This window comes from Carya illinoinensis, chromosome 16 (assembly GCF_018687715.1).
Source record: "Carya illinoinensis cultivar Pawnee chromosome 16, C.illinoinensisPawnee_v1, whole genome shotgun sequence".
In the NCBI taxonomy this organism is placed as follows: Eukaryota; Viridiplantae; Streptophyta; class Magnoliopsida; order Fagales; family Juglandaceae; genus Carya; species Carya illinoinensis.
The window spans coordinates 12,416,996-12,440,412 of record NC_056767.1 but is presented as its reverse complement, the minus strand read 5'-3'; the positions used below and the strand labels follow the sequence as shown (position 1 = coordinate 12,440,412).

The following is a 23,417-nucleotide window of genomic DNA, read 5'->3' as shown; positions in this document are numbered from 1 at the left end:
GGATGCCTTGTCGGTAACTCGATACTAGGCGTTCAGAACTTAGAAATTGATGTTTATTGTGCACTCATGTCCAAAGGATTGTGCCATTATCTGTTTTTGAGTTCATGCCTTCGCTATTTCATAATGACATGTTTTCGTAAGATTTTTGCTATTATGACTGTTTGTTAGGCGGTCTGTGTCATGCAAACTCTGTTTCTGACCATGGGAATCGTGTGTTGCATAGCATACCTTTCTTTTTCTGCGAAAGTTGCATTATTTTTTATTCCTCTTGTGTGATGAGGTTTCCATGTGGCTATTAGGCATTTAGAACTTAGAAATTGATGTTTTATTGGGCTCTCATGCCCAAAGTAATTGTGCTACAATCTCTTTTTTTGGTCTTTGTGACATACAACCTCTGTTTCTGACCATAGGAATCGTGTGTTGCAGACCTTTCTATTTTCATGACACCGGTATCATTTTTGGTTTACACCTAGCCATGTTTTTGATGTACAGCTTTTGCAAATGGTTGATGATGGGCAAGCTGTTGACATAAAGGGTATATCCGAAAGATCTCTGATAAAACATATAAAGAGGCTGTTTCTTTCGTTAAGACTCAAGGAGAATGGTCATAGGGTGTTTTTACTACCTTCAAAGGCTCGTCCTACTTTAGAAGTTGTAGGACCCCTGATTCGTGCTCATATGGAACCTAAAGAGCAACAAGTTGATCATTCTATAACAGAAAATGGTGTACAGTTGGTTGCAGAGGATGCGGGCTGCAGCCATGTAATGGATGAAAACAATGTGGCAGGACCGAGTACTGAGGATGGTGTTAGTGCTCCTAAAAGAAGGTAAATAATATACATTTAGATTATTTTTCACCTAATTAGATGCGGTTCCTGTTACCCTGTGTTTTAATCTAAAGAACCAGAAATATAGACGATTGAATAAGTCGATTACTGTTTCTGTTCATTTTAATTAGAAATAACCAACTTTGGGAAACTTTAGGTGTATACTCGTGTGCTGTGCTCTTTGCCTCTTTCTTTCTGTTGTTTTTGTTATCACATGCCATACTACAACAAAATTCAGCAACTTCTTTCCCCGTGGTAAATTTTTTATCTAATTCCCTATATGAAAGAACCATAATCTTTAATGTCAAGTGCTAAACATATACAGTTTCTGGATATCATCTATTTGTGGTTAGTAGCTACACGGTGGATACTTTTTCTTTGAAATAATCAGAAAGGGGGCATTGGAGATGAGTAAAATCTAGTGCTTGGATTGGGAACACATGATGAACTTTGGAGAAATAAATTTTAGTTATTTTATAAACATTTTAATGATTTTGATTGTTAACAAAATTTATCCAAGTTAAGAAAGGAAAGACGAGGAAATATTGAGAAAAGGGGAAGAACAGAAGAAAAGATAGCTAGAATTGGGACACCTCTCATTCAATCTATTATTATGACCTTTATATCATGTCTCTGATATTCTAGTTAAAGATGTCAAGTGCATCAAAAAGAGAAAAAAGATCTTCTTTGGTCTGTTTAGGGAAAAGGTACAGTTTAAGTGTTGAATTGGGACTACATCTTAACAGACTACCTTGAAATGTCAGTTTATCCAGATCTCTCATTAGTTGGAGTTCATGAGTTTCTTGTTCCCAGGCATATCATTTATTGGATCTGATATCTTGAGAGGCTTTTTCTTTGCCTCTGAACTCAAATGATATATTGTGTGGTTGTCAGTTCAAAACCCAACGTGTGTGTGGGTAAAGCACTAGGGGAAAAATAAACTTTTTCCTCTGATAGGTGTTGTGAGACTCTACATGTAGTGGTTGATGCTGGTATATGCTGCATTTAATAACTGGCCTAAGAGGAAAGAACTCAAACAGTTAGCTGTTTATGTTTGCCCTATGAGTCATCTGCTATAGATTATGATCTGTAATTGTGAGTCTTTTATAAACTCTCTATACTGAGATGTAGAATGTGTGTATATATATTTATATATGTTTGATAAGTAAATTGAACTTTATTAATAAGCAAAAAGGGCTTCCCCGGAGGAGCCTTACTGCACTAGATATTTCTCTAGGGAAAGGAGTACTTTTGCTGGTGAAATAAAGCAGCATGGAATGACCTTGCTTTAAACACCCCCTTTTTGGAAGAAGTCCATAATTGTTTGCCTTCCCCTCCCTATCTCATCTTGTTTGAGTATACCCAATCACAGAAGGGAGGAAAGAGATTCACCCCCTAGTCATACTGCTCTAATAATTGTTTTTTGATAAGTAAAATAAATGCTCTGCTCTACTACAATTATGACACTACTTACGAGGATATACATGCCAACATTCATCAAATGAGCATTTTTTTTCTCCCTTCTTTGTGACTTTTTGTTGCAGAATAATTGGCCCTGAGATGCCATCAGCTGAGTTACTTGCAGCTGCAGCCAAGTTAACAGAAGCTCAGGATGAGCTCAGGTATTTCTTTGAAAAATTCAACAGCTGGTTTTGGACTTAGTTGATATTATAATTTGGGACATCTTAGTGCAGTGTTGGTGAAACCACCAGGTACATTTAAGCGCAAAAACCTTGATGCGGCATGTAGATTTTATCTGACACTACAAATGCATAAGATGTTGAAACACTCAGATCACACAAATCTTCTGTAAAACCCAAATAACCAATCTTGGCATCATAGAGAATATTGAAAAACTCTCAAAAGAATATTTTCATAAATAAAAGTAATAATCAACCACCAAACAATGTGACTCAAAATTTGCCTTAGATAAAGGTAAACGACTAAAACTCTTGAAACCGAATTAAAATCTAACACAAATCCTATGAGAATTCTAAAATTTACTAGTCTTGGACTAAAACGACTCTCTAGAAACTCCTAATAATAAAGAAAACAACAGATGCTCAACTTTTATAAAAGTCCTATTCTAACAATGCTACCCATGAATTAGGGTATACAACTCTTAAAAGAATATATTTCCTAAAACCAACCTGAAAGTTCTTTATTTATTCCTTGCTAACGTAGTGTTGCCCCATTTATCAGAATGGGGTATCTCTCAATCATCCCCCCCCCCCCAATATTCTCTACGTCCTCGTTGAACTAGTCTGTCGTAGGTGGCATGGCTCAAGCCTTACATTTCTAGTTGGGAAATGCTCTAATACCATTTATAACGCCCTAATGGAAAGCCCAAACAACATGGCCTATATTCTAAAAGAACTAGTCAATAATACAATAGGAGCCTCATTGAAACATTATAAAGGAACTTTTCCTTCTCAAGCAATGTGAGATCTCATACACCATCTACCCTTATCACTTACCAGAATGGGGTATCACTATATTTTTCACCCCATACATGATTTTCTTATTGACCAACTAGTCATTTTTCACTGACCTTTCTTTTCTGGCCTTTCCAAACAGACCCAGAGATGAAAGCATTTCCCTGCAAATATTTTTTCCTAAAACAATCCCAGCCTTAGTGCAAAGCTGAAGTGCATGTTTGATTCAAATATGGGGCACATTTTCAAAACAAATATGGGGCACATTTTCAAAACCAATGTATTCTAACAAAATATTCATAAAATAAAATAAAAAGGTTTAGATGAGCAAGATAATTATACATTTAGATTATTAACTCAATCCATTTGAGTATTTTGGACCATGCCAATCAAGTAATCAACAAATTACATGGATATTTTTTTGATAATTATGTTTAATTCAAACATAGAATTTTATCTCTTGTACTTTTCTCCACACTTTACTGCTTTGGTTTTCCGCTATTGAATTAAACGGGGAGAATGTTAATGATTTCCTGTCTTTAATTCATTGCTCTTAGAATGTATTTAGGTGTTCTTATGTATACTTCCTGTGTACACGGGGCTATGCCTATTTCATTCATATCAATAATATTTATCTCTTACTTATATAAAAAAGAGAAATACACCTGGAAGAAGTGACCAAAAAAGCACAAATATTGTAGTTATTGATGCTAATATCTTTTAAGCTCACTGAAAAAGGGCACCAAAATGAGTGCTTTTGTAAATGTGCTTGCTTAGAGTGCTTTGAGCACATTTTTACCAACACTTTTAATGATATGTAATTTTGAAATATTTTGGAATGGAGATGAAATGTTACAAGGGTTTCTAACAAATACTTGCAGAGAGGCTGAGTTGGAGGAAGATGATGAGAATTTTATAGGACCCCCACCACCTGCTGTGGTTGCTGAGGCTGCATCAGCAAATGAAGCAGAACGATTCGAAGAGGTATTTTAATCCTTTTATTTTTGCATACTCATCAAATTTTTCCAGCTGATTTTCGTGACAGATTTGTAATTGTGAAATAGTATATTGGTAATTTTTTTTATAAGATCCTCAATTAGGAATATTACGTTGACTACTATTATGTTTCCATTGTTTTGTAATAAGCGTAAGGATTTGGTTGAATGGACCTTTACTACTTTTGGTTGTAGATAATGCACCAGCTACTTAACTGTTGAAGGCTTTAATTATTTGAGGTAGTCCGGTACCAACCTGTTGAACTTCTGCACTGTTTTCACTTTTCTTAAAATCCATTGTTTTATTTGAAACATGTAAGGAAGTAATCTTGTCATCTAATTATTATTTAAAATGTTGAAAGTATAATAATTGTATGAGCTAAGTTTCGATCAAAAAATAATTGTATGAGCTAAGTTCTCTAAGTAGCTGACACAAATTAACCAAAATATTATTTTGGCTCTTGAATTGTGCGGTTCCATTAAATTTTCAGTTTTTTAGATTGGAAGAAGGTAAATATGAGCTTCAATGCACTTGAGAAAACTATGTTGTATAAAACCTTAGGCTAACCCTTCCCAAAATGAAACAAAAAGCCAGGATGATTTAAGGAGGCATAATTTGTGCGACATAAAAGTTGTTGCAAATGCTTGCAATCATTTTGATGGCTCAGAGGAGAGAAGAATAATTACAAATTTTTATTGGACTCTCATCCTAAAACTTTTGAGTGAGGCATAGAATGGGTTTTGGTTTTTTCACAAGAAGATTGATCTAGCTTACAAAGATCCAAATGTTATGGTAGAACCATAGTAGAGGGAATATGTATGCCTTAAGAGTCTAGTCTCTAATTTAGTAGGGTATGGAGGTAAACACCAATTCTTTGGTTTGTGTTAGTCAAACAAATTTTGGCGTTGTGTTTGGTACAATGATCAGCCGATCAGCGATTGAAGGTTGTTTTCTAGAGGTATTAAGATTTTCCTGTGATAAGAAGGGCTTGATGGCAGATTCTTGGCAACTCTCCAACTCTCCAACAACATGCATATTGTGCAAATCCATTGCTTTGCGGGCCATATCTGGTTCTTGAAACTATAGACCCATTCCCTTTCATTTCAAAGCCAAGCCCAAGCCCAAGCCCAAGCCCAAGCCCAAAACCAAAACCGATCCCAGTTTTCTAATGTCCGGTGACCGCATACCTCAAGTTCAGCAGCTTCACTTTGCTGCCAAATTGGCCTTGAACAGTGAGCCACCCATTTTTATGTAAGTTTTGTGGAAGCCAAATGGCACACACCTCTTTCGGTTTGGCTCAACAATGGTCCTCCTCTACTATGTTTCTAATACTGCCCCTTCTGCTCTTGAGCCAGCCCTCACTGACACCTCCTTCCCTCTGTTATGTACGTCTCCGGTGGTGGAAGTTGGACTCAAAGATGAGTGCCTCCACGTATGACTTTGTGCTTTCTTTCTCATAGCCCAACTCTTAACTCTTTGTGAGTTTGGATTTGTTTTGTCCCACTTTCTCCATTCACAATGCTGAAGCTTGCCTCCCTAAGGTCCAACACTAGTCTCTTCCATCCTCTCCCATTCACTTCTTTAGGGATAATGATTAATCCCCTTCTCCAACCACTCGCGTGTTCTACTAATTCTAGATATTGACGATATGAAATTGAACACTTCTGGATGTGAAAACATTTTTACTTGCTTGGTATGTTGCATAAAATTGCTTCCTTTCCTGCTCAGAAATAACCTCCTCCAGGGTGTTCACCAGCCACTTAATAGTTGAAACTCCCAAAATTCGTCACCTTTTTGCTTCTCTCTACCAAGTGTGTCAAACACTCTCCTACCACTATAATCTTGAAGATTTTATACTCTTTTGAAAAACCCATCATTAATATAAAACTCAACTCCTTATCAAGCTAACTATGGTTGAGCAATGATGATGAACAACTACAATGGCCATCGAAGAAGAAAGTGTATGAGACTCGCATCTTGCTGGCCCATAATCATACTTTCTTATTTTTTACTGCAAAAGACTAGGCCTCCCACAAATTATCTAGGCCAGTATAAAATTTGTATGCGACAATAAAATCAAGAATTACTATATTCTCAAGCTGGTGTGTAGAGCACATCATCTACATCACTTAAATGGTAAGATTTGATTTGTAAGATTCAAATTATGAAATTTAAAGTTTCTTTACTTAATATTATTTGAGGAACATAGGGTAGAGATCTCTCCTCTCTTGAAGGGACGGCGTACACTTAGTTTTTCTCTCCGTACACTGAAGGATACAATGGTGGCCGAGGGTGTTTGACGGTGAGATTTTCTATTGTCTTGGCGGGGAATATGGGTTTTTTGAAACTAGTAGTAATAGAATCAAAAGTTTTTGAGGTAACAAGGGATGTAAGATATTTGCACATTACTAGGGGGAGTTGGAGAGTTGTGAAAGGAATGAGCTTGGGGTGGCCACGGTACTCTGGTTTACCAAAGCATTGGAGGACTTCTTGAAGGGTGAAAGTAGAGAGTTCTATACCACTCATCAAGAGGGAGATATAGGTTTCATTGCACAGAGATGTTCTAATTCCCAGGCTATTACATGTCACTAGTGGAGTATGGAGGTTTCTGTCGACTGAATTTCATCTTCAATCTAGAGGAGAGGGACAATTAGGGTTGGAGGAAATTGGTGGAGGCACTGAAGGAGGCTAGAAGAAAGGGTGGACAGGTTTGCACGTCGCTGCTCGTAAAGATGGTGGCTATGAACCAACCTCCCTCACGTTCATAAAGGGAGGTTCTCCAACAATCGAGGGTATTGGTCACTTCGTGAACAAAACAGGCTGGGTGGAAGGGCTGACACCTCGGGAAGTTTGAGCAAAGCTCTTAGTCTAGTGAGGGCTGGTTGTGTTGCTGGTATAGTAGGTGCATAGAGACAGGATGGTGGTGGCAGGTGTGCTGTCAGCCTGGGCTACCTAGCAGAGGAAGGTGTATCTACTCGTATGGACATGAAAAAGTAGTTAGACGCATTGAGGGAGAAAATAGGCATACAGTTACTAGGCATAGAGTGGACAAAAGGGACCGATGGGGAGTGGAAATTTTTGTGGAATCTCCTCCGGCGTGCATGTTTGTTGTGGAGCAGGCAGTCCTAGACATGAGTGACCCATCCCCCTTGCAGCTGGTTGTCTATTCTCTTGCATATAGTGGACAGAAAGGGTCGATGGGTAGCATAGAAGAAGGAGAACTGGAACTAGTGAGGGTTGGAGGTGTCGGGGATGTCAACAAAGAAGCGTTGTAGCTAACAGACCCTTTGCATGAAACTATTGACTAGGAATGCAGGTCTTCTCTTGTTAAGGAGGAGATAGGGTTGCTGGCGACATCGAAGTGGACATCAAAGGAAGGGGTTGGGATGGATGGGGAGCCTATATCGCTGAAGTTTCTACCACCATGTCAGCACACTGTTTTGGACTGGGTTATGGATAAGGTGCAGGAAATCTAGCGTTGCATGGGGATTGAGTGCGAAGGTTTTGAAGAACAATTTATGGCTTTGTTAACTGACATTGAAGTAGGAAATATTCAGATCAAGAAATCCAATTCAAAAAAACAGAGGGAGCTCAAGAGATTAACTTGGTCTATGAATTATGAGGGTAGTTCAAGTCAAGAAAGGTCAAAAGGGAGGGGGTTGACATTGTCTCCATGAAGCCCAAGATTATATCATGGAATGTCCAAGGGCTTAATGAAGTAAATAAGCACTTGCCGATAAAAATTTTTATCTGAGAGTGGAAGGGATATGGTGTGCTTGTAGGAAACCAAGATGGAAAAGATTTCAAGAAGCATCATTAGAAATTTGTGGAGCTATCCATATGTTGACTGGGTTTTTCTTGTTTTGATTGGAGCATTAGGTGGAGTACTAGTTATGTGGGATAAAAGAGTGGTGGAAAAAATGAAAGGAGTATATTGGGGAATACACAGTGGCTTGTACATTTCAAAATGTGGAGGATAATTTTGGATGGACAATAGTAGAAACTTTCTATGGGAAGAGTTGATCGGGTTACACAACTAGTGGGACCTTCTGTGGTGTATAGGCGGAGACTTCCATGTTGTTAGATTCCCAATTGAAAGATCGGGAGATAGCAGGTTGCGACAACCGCAAGAAGTCACTATTGGAGGAGCTTCATGAGGTGGAGAGGGCACAGGAGGGACGGGCCCTTTCATTGGAGGAACTTGCTCGAAGGATAGAACTAGTCTCATAACTAGAAAGGGTTACCCTATTGGAGGAGATTTCTTGGTGGTAGAAATCTCGAGCTTTGTGGTTGAAAGAGGGTGATCAGAGCATGAAGTGTAACGCCCCAATGGAAGGCCCAAATCACATGGCCTATACTCCAAAAGAGCTAGTCAATGATATAATTGTAGCCCTATTGGAACCTCATAAAGAGCAAGAACTTCTCATTCCCAAGCAATGTGGGATCCCATACATCACCTATCCTATCCTTATCATATAAGGTATCACATGAAGTTTTTTCATGGAGTGGCAATTTCCCATAGGAGAACTAATGCCATTGAGATGATGAATATTGATGGAGCTATTTGTACGAAGATCCCTGTGATCCAAGAACTTCTTGTTGGTTATTTTGAGCAATTGCTTACTGAACCAAAGGGGTGGAGGTAGAAGATTGATGGGCTAACATTTGAGTCCATTGAGCAGCAGAATGTCAATTGGTTGGAGATGCCATTTGAGGAGGCTGAGGTTCATGAAGTGGTGAGAAAGATGGTAAAAGACAAAGCACCCTGGCTAGATGGATTTTCTATGGGTTTCTTCCAATCTTGTTGGGAAGTGTGAAGGATGATTTAATGAAGGTATTTCATGAATTCTTCTTGGTGGGGAATTTTGAGAAAAGTCTCAATGCCACTTTTATTGAACTTATTCCCAAGAAAGTTGGGACATCGGAGGCTAAGGATTATCGGCCCATTAGCCTTGTGAATGGGGTGTATAAGATCATTTCCAAGGTGCTTGCAAATTGACTGAGAGGAGTTTTAGGGCGGATCATTACGAAACCCCAAAACGCATTTGTACAGGGAGGACAAATCTGGACTCAGTTCTCATCGCCAATGAATACTTAGATGGTAGATTAAAATCAAGCAATCTAGGTCTTTTGTGCAAATTGGATATGAAGAAGGCTTATGATCATGTTAACTAAGATTTTTTGTTGTCTTTGCTTGGGAAGTGTGGCTTTGGGGAGAGGTGGTACACATGGATTAAGTGGTGCATATCGATGGCACGGTTCTCAGTTTTGGTGAATGGCTGCCCAATTGGTTTTTTTAACAGCTCTTGAGGTCTAAGGCAAGGTGATCCCTTGTCCCTACTACTTTTTGTCAGTCATGGAGACGTGGCATAATGATTTCAGTGATGGTAACAATGGGTTTTTGGCAGGTTTTTTGGCTGATGATATACATTGAGGGTACTATTCACATTTCCCATTTGTTGTTTGCAGATGATACTCTTATTTTTTTGCGAGATAGATCTAAACTAGATTTAGGCACTAAGGGCATTTCTACTTTGCTTTGAGGCTATTTCTGGGTTGAAACTGAATCTATCCAAGTTAGAGTTGGTTTCAGCTGGCAACGTTCGTAATATTTAGCTGTTGGCTAACACCCTTGGTTGTAAGATCTCTTCTTTCCCTATGAATTACCTTTAGCTTCCTTTGGGGGCCACTTGCAGGACAAACTATTTGGGATGTAGTAGTTGAGAAGATTGAATGGGATTAGCATGTTGGAAGATATTGTATTTGTCGAAAAGTGGTAGGATTGCTCTGATTAAAAGCATTTTTTCTAATCTACCTACTTATTTTTTATCCTTGTTCCCAATTCCTGTGAGTGTGGCAGCAATTGGTTTTGGTGCTACAATATGGAATATGAATCTTTATGGAAGTTGGTGATTGATTATAAATATGGAGGCTTGTGGGAGGGATGGTGCTCTAAGGAGGTAAGTGGGGTTTATGGCGTGGGTATATGGAAGCACATTATATGAGGGTGGGGAGTATTTGCCCGTCATACTAGAATTATGATGGGAGATGGCTCGAACTAAATTCTGGCAGGACAGGTGGCATGGAGATAGATCTCTTAGGGACTCATTTCCTACAGTGTTCATACTTGCACATGAGAAAGAAGTTTCAGTGGCGGACCTCATGAAGAGGGATGGTGATTTACTCCAGTGGAATGTGAGGTTCATTAGAGCAGCTCAAGATTGGGAAGTTAGCAACTTTGAAGATTTCTTCTAGCTCCTATACTCCATGAGACCAAGCATTCAAGGAGTTGATACTTTGTGGTAGATACCTACAAGAAAAGGTATCTTTTCAGTTTGTTCCTTCTATAAGGCCTTCATTTTTATTGCAGAATAATTACTTTCCATGGAGAAGAATTTGGAGAAACAGGGCCCCTCCTAGGGTGGCATTTTTTGCATGGATGACGTCTTTGGAAAATATTTTGACGATGGATAACTTATGCAAATGCGGGGTGATGGTGGTGGAATGGTGCTGTATGTGTAAACAAAGTGGTGAGACTGTGGACCATTTTCTACTACATTGCAAGATTGCTAGAGCACTAAGGGTTGATGTATTTAGAAGGGTAGAGTTAGTATGGGTTATGCCTTCTATAGTGGTCGAGCTTTTGGCATGCTGGTCAAACCTTGGCGGTATTCCACAAATTTCAGTTGTGTGAAAGATGATTCCTATCTGTATTCTATGGTGCATCTGGAAGAAACGAAATGACCAGGTAGTCAAAGGCAAGGAGTGTTCATTGGAGGAGATTAGATTACTATTTGTTAGAGTACTTTTTTTTTTTTTTGATAAATAAATAAATTGTATTGATCAATGGCAAAGCCAGTATTACAACTCAAATGCCCTAACTAGGTAGGCACATTAGAGATAAGAAAATCAGGCATGGCCATGCCATTAAAATCCACAGCAATGGCCCAGCTACAAAGTGTTATAAAAAATAAAAGTTTAAGCTCCTCCACTGATCTTTCTTGGTCCTCGAAGGTCCTCTCGTTTCTCTCTTGCCATACGCACCACATAATACATAGATGGATCATCTTCCAGACAGCTTTAATTGGTTTTCTGCCCCTTATATTTGACCAACTAGCCAGCATCGCCTCCACTGTTTTAGGCATCAACCAAGCCATATCCAGTCGCGAGAATACCTCATTCCATAGGACCCTTACCGTATCACAATGTAAAAGGAGATGGTCTACTGACTCTCCCCCTCTTTTGCACATGCAACACCAGTCTGCGATGATAATCTTCATTTTCCTCAAATTATTTGTAGTAAGTATCTTTCCTAGGGAGGCAGTCCAAACAAAGAAGGATACTTTAGGAGGAGCCTTGTTTCTCCAGATTTTTCTCCAGGGGTACAGAGAAGTGGGCTCATTGGTGAGGGCCTTATAGAAAGATCGAACTGAAAAATCACCTTTGTTTGTTAGAGTCCACTACAACACATCCTCTTGCTGGCTATTTGGTCTTATGGAGTATAAGAGGCTATAGAATTCTGCGGAAGTACTTAATTCCCAATCTTGTGCAGCCTTGCTAAAATTAATGTCCCAAAGGGTCTGGCCCCCCTCTAACTCCATGACATCTGCCACTGAAGCCTCCTTATCTCTAGCCAACTGGAACAAGGTAGGATACATGTCTTTCAAAGCCCTACTAGCACACCATACATCGCCCCAAAATTTGAACCTTGATCCCGTGCCCACACAGAGCTTTACATGACGGTTAAAGACCTCCTATCCTCTTCTTATATGTTTCCATAACCCCACCCAATAAGCTCCCCTTACTTCTCTAGTACACCACTCCCCCCAAAGACTACTATACTTCTTTTCAACCACCAATTTCCATAGAGAGTTATGTTCCTTGGCAAATCTCCACAACCATTTGCCTAATAGTGCGCGATTGAAAGTCCTAAGGTTTTGGACCCCCAAGCCTCCCCCTGATGTAGGACGACACACCTGCTCCAACTTAACCAAGTGGAACTTGAACTCCTCCCCAAGCCTCCCCATAAGAAATCGCGTTGGAGCTTCTCAATACGAACCGCCACACTTGCTGGTATTGGGAAGAGAGATAAGAAATAGGTAGGTAAGTTAGAGAGTGTATTCTTTATCAAAGTAATCCTTCCACCTTTTGACAGGTACAACCTCTTCCACCCCACCAATCTCCGCTCTATTTTTTCGATTACGAAATCCTAAACCACGGACGCCCTCGAGGCACTCCCTAAAGGAAGTCCCAAGTAAGTCATAGGGAATGAAGATATCTTACACCCCATCGTTCTCGCTAGATGACGAATATTAGGGACTTCCCCAATTGGCACCAACTCTGATTTTTTCAAATTCACCTTTAACCCAGATACGGCCTTGAAGCAGAAAAGTAAAGTCTTTAACACTTGCATCTGGTTTTGCTTGGCTTCGCACAAAATAAGAGTATCATCTGCAAATAGTAGATGAGAAATGGTAATAGTATCCTTGTCCGAGTTACCGATCGGAAACCCTTTTAAGAGTCCATTTTCAACCAACACCGAGAGCATCCTACTTAGTGCCTCCATGACTATAACAAACAGTAAAGGTGACAATGGGTCTCCTTGTCGCAATCCACGAGAGCTCTGGAAGAAACCAACTGAAACTCCATTTATCAACATAGAATACTTTACTATAGATATACACTAGTGTATCCATGCCCTCCACCATTCCCCAAAACCGCATCTCCTTAGCAAATGTAGGAGGAAATCCCAGTTTACATGATCATAAGCTTTTTCCATGTCTAGTTTACACACGATCCCTGACTTTCCGTCCTTCAATCTACTATCAAGGCATTCGTTGGCAATTAACACTGCATCCAAGATCTGTCTGCCTTTTACGAAGGCATTCTGGGGTTTCGTAATAAGCTGCCCCATAACCTCACTCAGTCTGCTTGCAAGAACTTTCGAAATTATCTTATACAACTCATTCACTAGACTGATTGGCCGGAACTCCTTTAGATCCATAGCCCCCACCTTCTTGGGTATTAGTGTGAGAAAAGTGGTGTTTAGACTCTTCTCAAATTTTCCAGCCAAAAAGAGCTCTTGGAAAACCTTCAAGAGATCCTCCTTTATTACTTCCCAACAATCCTGAGAAAAGCCCATTGAGAAACCGTTCGGTCTTGGAGCTTTATCCCTGGCCATCTTCCTTACTACCTCAAAAACCTCTAACTCCTCGAACTCCCTTTCCAAACGAGAAGCATCATTTGACCCAATAGAGTCAAATTCCATCCCATTTAAGGGAGGCCGCCAACCCTCCTGCTCTGTCAGAAGATTCTCATAATAATCAACTACATGATTGTGCAGTACCTATTCATCACTACACTCCACACCGTCCACTATCAGCTTCTTAATATTATTATTTCTCCTATGAGAATTTGCAATACTGTGAAAGAAACTTGTGCTTCGATCTCCTTCCCGCAACCACAGTGCCTTGGACTTTTGCCGCCAGGACATCTCTTCTAACAGAATCAATCTCTCAATCTCAATGACCAACTCTGATCTCCTGTCTTGTTCTTCCTATGTGAGTGGTTGTACCCCTTCCAGCCTCTCGATCTCTTGGAGTTCCAACAGCTTAGCTTTCCTGTTTACTCTAACGTTGCCAAAAGACTCCAAGTTCCATTCTTTTAGGTCTCTTTTTAGGGCCTTCAATTTACCTGCAAAAATGAAGCTAGGAGTACCTTGAAACTGATAAGAAGACCACCACTGATTAACCCTCTCCACAAACCCTTCCGATTTTAACCACATGTTCTCGAATTTAAACGGCCGACGACCATTGTGAACTCCTCCGCAATCGATCAGAATAGGCCAGTGGTCGGAACCAATACGTGGCAAACGTTTCTGCCAAACATCCAGGAAGTGACTTTCCCATTCTGGAGAAATTAAGAACCGATCCAATCTGGACCAGGACTGATTGTTTTACCAAGTCGCGATACCCCCAACAAGTGAAAATCCACCAAGTTCAGATCAAAAATGAACTCCGAAAATTCCTCCATGGCTGGTCTCAATCTTCTAGTGCCCGAGACTTCGCTCGGGAACCTTACCATGTTGAAATCTCCCCCTATACACTAAGGAAGTCCCCACCAGGAGTGAATCCCTGCTAGTTCCTCCCACATAAGTTTTCCTGTTGGATCTAGGTTGGGGCCATAAACACCTACAAAAGTCCATAAGAAATTATCGGTGACACACTTAAACGAGCATGCTACCGAATACTGCCCAATGCAATCCTCCACTTTCTCTACCACCCGTCGATCCCACATTATCACAACCCCTCCTGATGCCCCGTTTGATGTCAAGAATGACCAATCCACATGGCTACCCCTCCATAAACTCCTCACAATTTTCCTATCAATCAACTTCAGCTTCGTCTCTTGTAAGCACACAATATCTGCCTTCCACTCCCGAAGTAGATTCCTAACCCGTAGGCGCTTATTTGCCTCATTTAGCCCACGGACGTTCCATGACACAATTTTAGGGTTCATTGAGGAACAGACAGCCCCTTCCCTTTCAACCTTCCCCTACTAGCACTACTCTCCGTGTTCATCGACCAATTCAATCTTTTGAGCTCCCTATGCTTCTTCGATTCGCCTTTAGATTTTTGTTTGTGGCCTGCTTCGATTGCTGTAAATAGGGCCATAAATTGCTCCTCATAACCTTCACATTTAATCCCCACAAGTTTTTGAATTTCCCTCACCTTGTGGAAGACCCAATCTGAAATTTCTTCTTGTGGTGGTAAGCGGTAGTTCAATGGCACCGGTTCCTCCACCCTACTGATCTGAAAGCCAAGAAAATCTCCTTCTGCAGGTAAGTCATCCAGCCCTAACTGTCGACACTCATCTAGGAAGGTAAGATCTTCAGTCTCTTCATCCACCAATTGCTCATACTCCTCCAAACCCTCCCCTCTTCATCGACAGCCACCACCTGTGTGATAGAAGCCTCCACCGAGCCCAAAAACAGTGGTTTTGAGCCTATCGGGCTCCTCTATCCTTCCTGCACCGGAAAATACCCATCCCGATGTAAGCACGGGCTCGATTCTAGACATGGGGCCGTCTCCTTCTCGTTCAAGGCCGCCAGGAATTCGTCGATGGTCTCCGGTATCACCGTCGGCGAGTTCTGGGTCATCGCCGTGACCTTAACGGTCGACGGCTGCCTCGGTGAAGCCTCTGCGCCCTTAGAGGAGTCGCAGTAAATCAGGTTGAGAAAACCCGGATTGGAGGAATAAGGACCCGGGTCTGGGTCTTTAGAAAAGGACCTAGGCTGAGGAGGCCCAGGCCCAAAACGAAGCCCTCCACTCATGGAGGCCTTGTGCCCGTATGTTGCTATTGGATTCCGAGGCCCCAGGCCCGTGTCTTGTGATGTCTCCAACCCTAAGAGAGGCCCGGCCTCTTGTGATTCATTAAGCCCCTTAGTCTGAAACACCACCATATCAAACCTCTCCCTGTCATCCTCCCATCTCCCTCCTCTTTCCGTAAACATCCTGACATGGCTTCTGACTTCCTCCAACTCCTTCTGCAACTTCCTCAACTGCCCCTGTAGCTCTAGCAGGCGTTTACTGGACACCCACGTCTCCTGTCCAACTAGCCTGCCAGATCTACATTTCGTGTAAGGCGTGGGGCTTGACGTTCTCCCTCAACGATGTGACCTACACCACCGACGAGCCCCCACTGCGCATTCATCGGTCCCGTTGTGAGGACCTCCTTGAAGGTTCTAGCAGCAATGTTTGGAGCCCTATCCACTCTGTTTCTCTGCCCTCCTCCACCTATTCCATGCCCATTTCCACTTGGCTGAACCATCTCTATGGCCAGGTTCTTCACTTTCCTCCATCCCCATCCATCTTTGCCTTCTGGAAAACAGAGCATCCTTGTTCTTCCTTCCTTTCCATATTCGGCAATCGACAAATATCTCCCACGCCTATTTGAGCAGCGTTGAGCAACAAAGTTGCGATAACCCTCTCTGATAACCGAATACACCTCCTTCCTTCCCCCCTTCAGGCAGTCCTCCAGCACTTTTACAATCTACAAAGTTGTGTTTTGACCCACCAGAAGATCGTACCTCTCCTTCCATCCATATTCTGATAAACATAGATTAACACCTTCCTTGGTGAGTGTAATCAACTTGGACTCAACAACTACTTCATGTGAAACTACCATCGCGCCACCAAGAAAAACTGCTAAAAACTACACCGGAAAACTATACCACCTACACCAAGACACCCTCACCACCGTGAGTAGTTACATGTGTACGGAGAGAAAAAAAGGTGGTTGCTCTTTATAATGATTTTAACAGTTTGATAAAGAGTACTTTTTCTTTGGGCAAAAGCTGTAAGTTTCAATGGCCTCGACTTTCACGATTTTTTTATTTCTATTTCTTCCTTCTAAATAGGTGTTATCTCTTGTATACCCTCTGTGTGCTTGGGCTATGCCTATTCATACTAATATAATTTAATCGTTTACTTAAAAAAAGAAATTTGAAAATTTATCTTCTAAATCAAATTATGCCACATAAGCAGTGTGTGGTGTAGAGGCCTTAGAATAGTAGTAATCTAAAATCAATTATTGTGCAAAATAATTTTGGAGCATTTTTGGGGTTAGCTCATGCGGTAAGGGCCTTGGTTTAGGGGTATGCTTTGCCCAAGTCTAAAGTTCAAATTCTTGAGTACAAATAATTTTTGGGACCATTTGCCATCATGGAAAAGCTATTGATTTACCTGATCTGTGTGATGCGGGCTTACATCAAACTGATTTGGGGTTAAATTGGGGAAAAGGACATGTTGCGTTTGCACAATCTCTAGGGTTCCTCCTTGTCAGTAAAAAAAATATTACTTTATGTTAGGGGGGTTATTTTGTTCAGTAATCCTACACTCTTTTCCCCCAGTCATCCAAATTCTTATTTCTTTGCCATTTTACTTCTTTTGCTCTTAAATTTAACACAAAAACCTTAGGACCTATGTTTAATTTGTGGTAGTCAAAAATGCCTCTTCTCCAAGCAAAGTTGTATAAAATGTTATATCCTATTTCAAGCATTATATATTTATTTTTTATGAACTATGATGATGTAAGCTTCAGATATATTTTGTTTATTTGTTTTCCTTTCTTTTTTGTCTGTGGAGATATATCTTGTGTATTGATCATATATATTGCATCTTGGATGGTATGGTAGTGATTGCAATTGAATGCAATAACTCATCTACTAGTTTCATTTATCTTATCAGGTTACCAGAATCATGGGAGCTGAGGCTGATTGTCCATATGATGTTGTAGGTGTCAATGTAAATATGTCCACGGATAACATTAAAAAAAGGTTCATTTCTTGATTTTATCTTTGAAATAATGGAACTTGACTTCTTGTTTATGATCTTCAAATCTTGAAATAATTTTGGGATGGAAATTTTTAAGTTCATCTGAAGTGTTGTTTTTTGGGTGGTCTTATTATTTTCTGTTGAATAATCTTAGTTATACCTCCTGTGCCGGATACCTTGAACATGCCTGCCTTACCTCAGTAAGCGTCTTTTGTCCTTAACTACACTGAGGTATGGAGAGTTGAGAGAGTACCGAGAGATTTGGTCTGAAAGCAATAAAAACAGCCAGCCAATCTGGAGTACTAAAGGAGATGGGCTTGCCAACAACTTTGAAATCTGATATTCCAAATAAAATGGTCACAAGAAATGAACTCTTAGATAGCTTCAGAAGGCTTGAAGGTATTTCTTAACTTGTAAACAAGATGTTTTCTACCATATATTCATAGCACCCTTAGTGCTAAAAAATAAATCTGTGAGTAGGAGATGTCTTGGGGGTAACTAGCTAATAGCATCAGGCTAAAGAACAAAGACCTTAGCATGTAATCTACAGTGAAGAAAAAATTGGCTTATTGGATCTTTTGCCAAATACTGATTTTGAGATGCTAGAATAAAGTGATTTGTAGTCTCTCTAGCAATCTACTGATTTAGTGGACCTAAAAACATGTCTTAGATGTACGGAGTATTTTTAATATTTCAATAAGTTTGTTCAGTGGTCTTTTCTGATTAAAACATTATTTTGGGTTGTACAGTTGTCACCATCATAACATGAATGATGTTTTCTTTGTGGAATCATGCTTATTTACTTCATCAATACAAATTTGAAAATCAGGGTGAAGGATTTACACATTATCATGCTGGAAAGTGGAATAGCTGCATGTGAAAAAAAGAAAAAGCAACGCCTTTTCATCACCATATGGCCAATGCTTGTTTATATTTCAGTGATATTTATATGGTTCTGAACCTGCAGCTTGTGTGTGGTATTTTCTTTTGTCTAATGACTGACTGTTGCGATCCAGGTACTGGAAGTTATCTCTTCTAGTGCACCCAGATAAATGCCCTCATCCTCAGGCCCACCAAGCATTTATTAAGTTGAATAAAGCTTTTAAAGAATTGCAAGATCCCGATAAGGTGAGTTTCTTATGTATATATGGTCCGCATGTGAATGTATAAAAGATCTATTTTGTGTGGTCACTTTCTTCTAGCACTCTGCTACTGTTGGGTTGGTCATAAACATATGCTTGAATTTCAATTGTTCTATTGCTTATGATTTGTGGTCACTTATATTATAATCAATCTGTCTTAAATCAGTTATGTTGATGACGGTGTTGGATTTGTTCCATTATCTGGAGTGTAGTGCCTTAATCTCATGTGTATGAATGGCATGAAAGAACATTGGATGGTCTTGAACTTTCCCATGATAGGTTCAAATGCCTGTTATTGAGTGCTTTCTTGCAGTGGACATATGGTGGTGTACTTTCTCATTCTTCCATGATAGAGTTTTTTGATTCTTTGTCCTTATCAATTTGTATAGAAGGCATCAACAATTCACTTTGTGTCCTGCCGCCATTCCTTCTTTTAGTTCAATAATAGGTTTATGAAAAATATTAAAGTCTGCATCCAAGTAGCAGTTATTATGCATGATTGTTGTTTAGTTGTAGCTTGTTGCGATACTATGTAATATTTTCTTTTACAGTCGTTCCTTCTTTTAGTTTGATTTGCTTGAGATATTTTGGTGGGTCAGATGCACTAGTATTACTGGTGGATGTGACGGAAACTCTTACTACTTTTTTAAATATGTAGTTATTAACTACAAAGAGGGAGACACGGTTTTACTCTGAAAGCATTTTACTGCCTGTATGGGACAAGCAAAGACTTTCGTAATGTCCAGTTCAATGTTAACAAACATTTCTTTCCTGCTAACTGAAACCTAAGAAAATGGAAGATGGCCATAATTTTCATTGATCTTAAACCTGTATATTGGAATCAAAATTTCTAGTAGCGTCTAGTTGCTGCATTTCTGTAATCGGTTTATGCAGCAAATATTAAATGGAAATCCAAAGTCAAATACTTAGCTACTCAATTTCTGAGATGGATCTTAATTTTGCCTTTCTAGAGGAGACTGTAACAATATAGTAGTTTAGTCAATTATTTGAAACATACAAGAGATCTTAAAATCCACAATAATGTCTTTAAATGCATGCCATGCATAAGCACCAACATGATCTTAAACCTGTATATTGGAATCAAAATTTTTAGTAGCGTCTAGTTGCTGCATTTCTGTAATCGGTTTATGCAGCAAATATTAAATGGAAATCCAAAGTCAAATACTTAGCTACTCAATTTCTGAGATGGATCTTAATTTTGCCTTTCGAGAGGTAGACTGTAACAATATAGTAGTTTAGTCAATTATTTGAAACATACAAGAGATCTTAAAATCCACAATAATGTCTTTAAATGCATGCCATGCATAAGCACCAACATGCTTGCAGGCTTGGAGCCTAAGAATCACATCAATTGCGGTTCAGTTCCTTCAAAGTTTTTCCAAATTCTTGTTTCTGGGCAGGTTTTAAGTGCAAGTATAAAAACCTTATATTTGCTTCGAACTGATATTTTCACACGGTGTTCCTTTGGTAATATTAGTTGTACTGTGGCATCATCACAAAACAATTTTCAGTTTTGTCATGTGTTTCTTTCTAACCCGATCTCCTTGTTGTAGAGGAAAGCTATGAATGAGAAAATTAAACTAAAGGAAGAACAAGAAGCATTTAAGGTACGCCTATTCGCTGTGGTAGTGGTTTAGGTATTTCCTACAGAAGTAATATCTTAAGTAATTCTTGGTGTATGCGCATGTATTAATTCTTTTTGCTCCTTTAGGCTGAGTTGAAGGTGATGCGTGAGGCTGCACAATGGAGAAGATTGCAAGGTTAATCACTTTCTGACTGTTACTAAGGGTTCTTTTTTGGTTTTCTATGTTTGATCTCTGTGCGTCTGTCTGTTTTTTTGTGTGGACGGTATACTTGTGGGTGCAAATTCTTCTGGTATGTATTAACTTAAAAAAGAAAAGAATGTGTTAGGTTGATGTTTTAGCTTAAGATCAAATTGCAGTTTCATGATTTTCTTGAATCTCTCCTAGATAGGTCTCTCTCTCTCTGCTTTTTTTTTTTTTACATCTTGTATACTTGGATTGCACCTTTAGTGCTTATTAGTGAAGATTCTCTCATAGAGGAAATATTAGGTGAGAATTCACTCTTATAGAGGAAATATTAGTTTAGAGAGTAAGGTCATGGATTTAAGACCCTCCAACTACAGCTACAACTTGTTAATTAGAGAGAGAAGAAAAGAAAAAAGTGGAAGGAAGTAGAATATTTGCTTTTCTATTCTAATGATTTCTGGCATGCCATTTGTGCGGCTGTGAAATGAGCATGCTCCCTTGCTGATGTTGTGGTGGAGGAAGTGAAGGTTCTGGGATTTACAGCTACTTGTTTTCTCACTGTGTAATTTGAGGTAGCTTGTTTTGGCGTATTATTTTGAAAAAGAAAAATTTGGCATAAGTTTATTTTTACATCTTTCAGCTGTGGTGGATGCCTATGGTTCTTCCATCAGAGTTTCTTGGGGTGTTAATTCAAGAAAAAATGTCATAGTATGGATTGACCATAGAGCTGCAGAACAAGCTGAAAGGATCAATTCTCGCAACTTGCCTGTGATACAGTGTTATCTTGGAAGCATACATACATACATACATATATATATATATCAAGATTTCGTCTCCCTAGGCTCTCTCTATAATATTAGTTTAAGAAAAACTTTAGGGACCAAATGTTACTAGCCTTTAAAAATTTTCTTATGCACCATATATAAAAGATTCCATAGTTTTAAAATAAAATATACTTCATTAAAATTAAAGACAGTCAATGGAAGCACTTACTAAAATAATTCAAAGTCATCCTGCGCATCTGCTATTGTCTTGAATGGGACTAGCTTTAATGACTTTCATGTTGCTTTTCAAAGCAATTAGCTTGTAATTATGTTTTTCTCTTCTTGCGTACTTGGGCTTTGGCTAATTATGTGGATTAATAAATTCTTCTTATAAAAAAAAAAAAAAAAAAAAAATTCAAAGTCTTGTGCTTAACAAAATAATTTTTTAAGCATAAATCTGAAATCTCCATAACTGCCTAGGCATCTTTGCCTTGTTTCCCTAAGTCAAGTCATGTCCTGCCATTCTCATATAAATCATCCCGCAATACATTTTAAAACATTTAAAATGAAAATGAGTTGAATATTCAATTAGTAACATATTTTACAGTAAACATATTTGAACATAGGTTTCCTTGAAAAAATGTATATACATGTAACATGAACTATCATAATGCCTTAAACTTGTCTTTCACTTTACTTGTTGGCCGGTACTCACTGTTGACTCCCGTGAGTTTGGGTTAGTGATCCTTATGATCTCGATCCTGCCCAAGGTCCTGGATTAAGAATCCATACATGAGGATGACATCATTGGGTTCCCTACCATTGTGCCTATCTTGGCAATGCAATATGCCCTTACCTATATATAAGCACCGTTACATTAACATCTACTCAAGCGTATGTTAGTTTAAATATAGAACAATTCTATTGGAGACTGAGAATAGATGGGCTTCAATCTAATGCTCTTGACTCGCAAGAAGCAGGACAGCTTTAGAGGCCTTTTGAAGAAACAGAAATTAGAAAAGTGTTAAGAAGCATGGCAGGCGACAGCTCCAGGTCCAAATGGACTTTCAATTGCTTTTTTCCAAAGTTGTTGTGAAGTGATCAAAGAAGATATAATGGGGGGTCTTTTATGATTTTTATGAAAATGGTATGTTTGAAAAGAGTCTCAATGCAACATTTATTGCTGTCATTCCAAAAAAACCTGGTGCTATAGAGATAAAAAAAATTATCGCCCTATTAGCTTGTTGAGCAGAATCTACAAGCTCCTTTTGAAGATTTTGACGATTAGATTGAGTATGGTGGTTGAGAAGCTAATTTCAAAGCCTCAAAATGCATTTGTTCAAGGTAGGCAAATTCTTGATTCGGTGCTTATTGCCAACAAATGCCTGGACAGTAGACTCAAGTCGGTGCTGGGGCTCGTGTAAGCTTGATATGGAGAAGGCCTATGACCGAGTCAATTGGAGGTTTTGCTTTTTATGCTCGAAAGATGTGGCTTTGGTTTGAAATGGTCTTCTTGGATCAAACAGTGCATCTCTACTGTTTGTTTTTCTGTATTGGTGAATGGCACATCACAGGGCTTCTTTGAAAGCGCACAAGGCTTGAGACAAGGTGACCCTCTATCTCCGCTACTTTTTGTTTTTGTTATGGAAGCTTTTAGCAAGATGATCTCAGGGGTTGTGGAGGGCGGGTTCTTATCTGGATTCTTAGTGGGGGAGGCAAATACAAGCTCACTTCTCATATCTCACCTATTATTTGTTGATGATACCCCAATCTTTTGTGGCACTAGTCATAATCAAATCTGAGCTTTGAGGGCACTCCTTTTATGCTTTGAAGCTATTTCAGGGCTGAATGTGAACTTGGCTAAATCAGAAGTATTCCCAGTGGGGAACGTTCCGAATGTGGAGAGCATGCTTAACAAATTGGAATGCAAGATGTCCCAACTGCCGACGAAATATTTGAGTCTTCCTTTGGGTGGCCCGTTCAAATAAAAATCTATTTGGGATGAAGTACTAGAAAAAATGGAGTGGAAATTGGTGAGTTGGAAGAGGATGTATCTATCTAGAGGTGTCACTTTAATCAAAAGTACCCTATCCAACTTGCTAACCTATTTTCTATCACTATTTCTGCTT

At 39.4% G+C, this 23,417-nt stretch overlaps 1 protein-coding gene across 1 annotated transcript in view; it reads left to right on the top strand.

Moving 5' to 3' along the window:
* Nucleotides 1-23,417, top strand: part of LOC122299269 — a 30,456-nt gene that overhangs the window by 645 nt on the left and 6,394 nt on the right. The window contains exons 2-8 of the mRNA XM_043109405.1: nt 493-827; nt 2,372-2,449; nt 4,144-4,246; nt 17,506-17,594; nt 18,609-18,720; nt 20,309-20,362; nt 20,467-20,515. Coding sequence (XP_042965339.1) covers nt 493-827; nt 2,372-2,449; nt 4,144-4,246; nt 17,506-17,594; nt 18,609-18,720; nt 20,309-20,362; nt 20,467-20,515 — 820 coding nt within the window. The remainder of the gene's footprint in view (nt 1-492; nt 828-2,371; nt 2,450-4,143; nt 4,247-17,505; nt 17,595-18,608; nt 18,721-20,308; nt 20,363-20,466; nt 20,516-23,417) is intronic.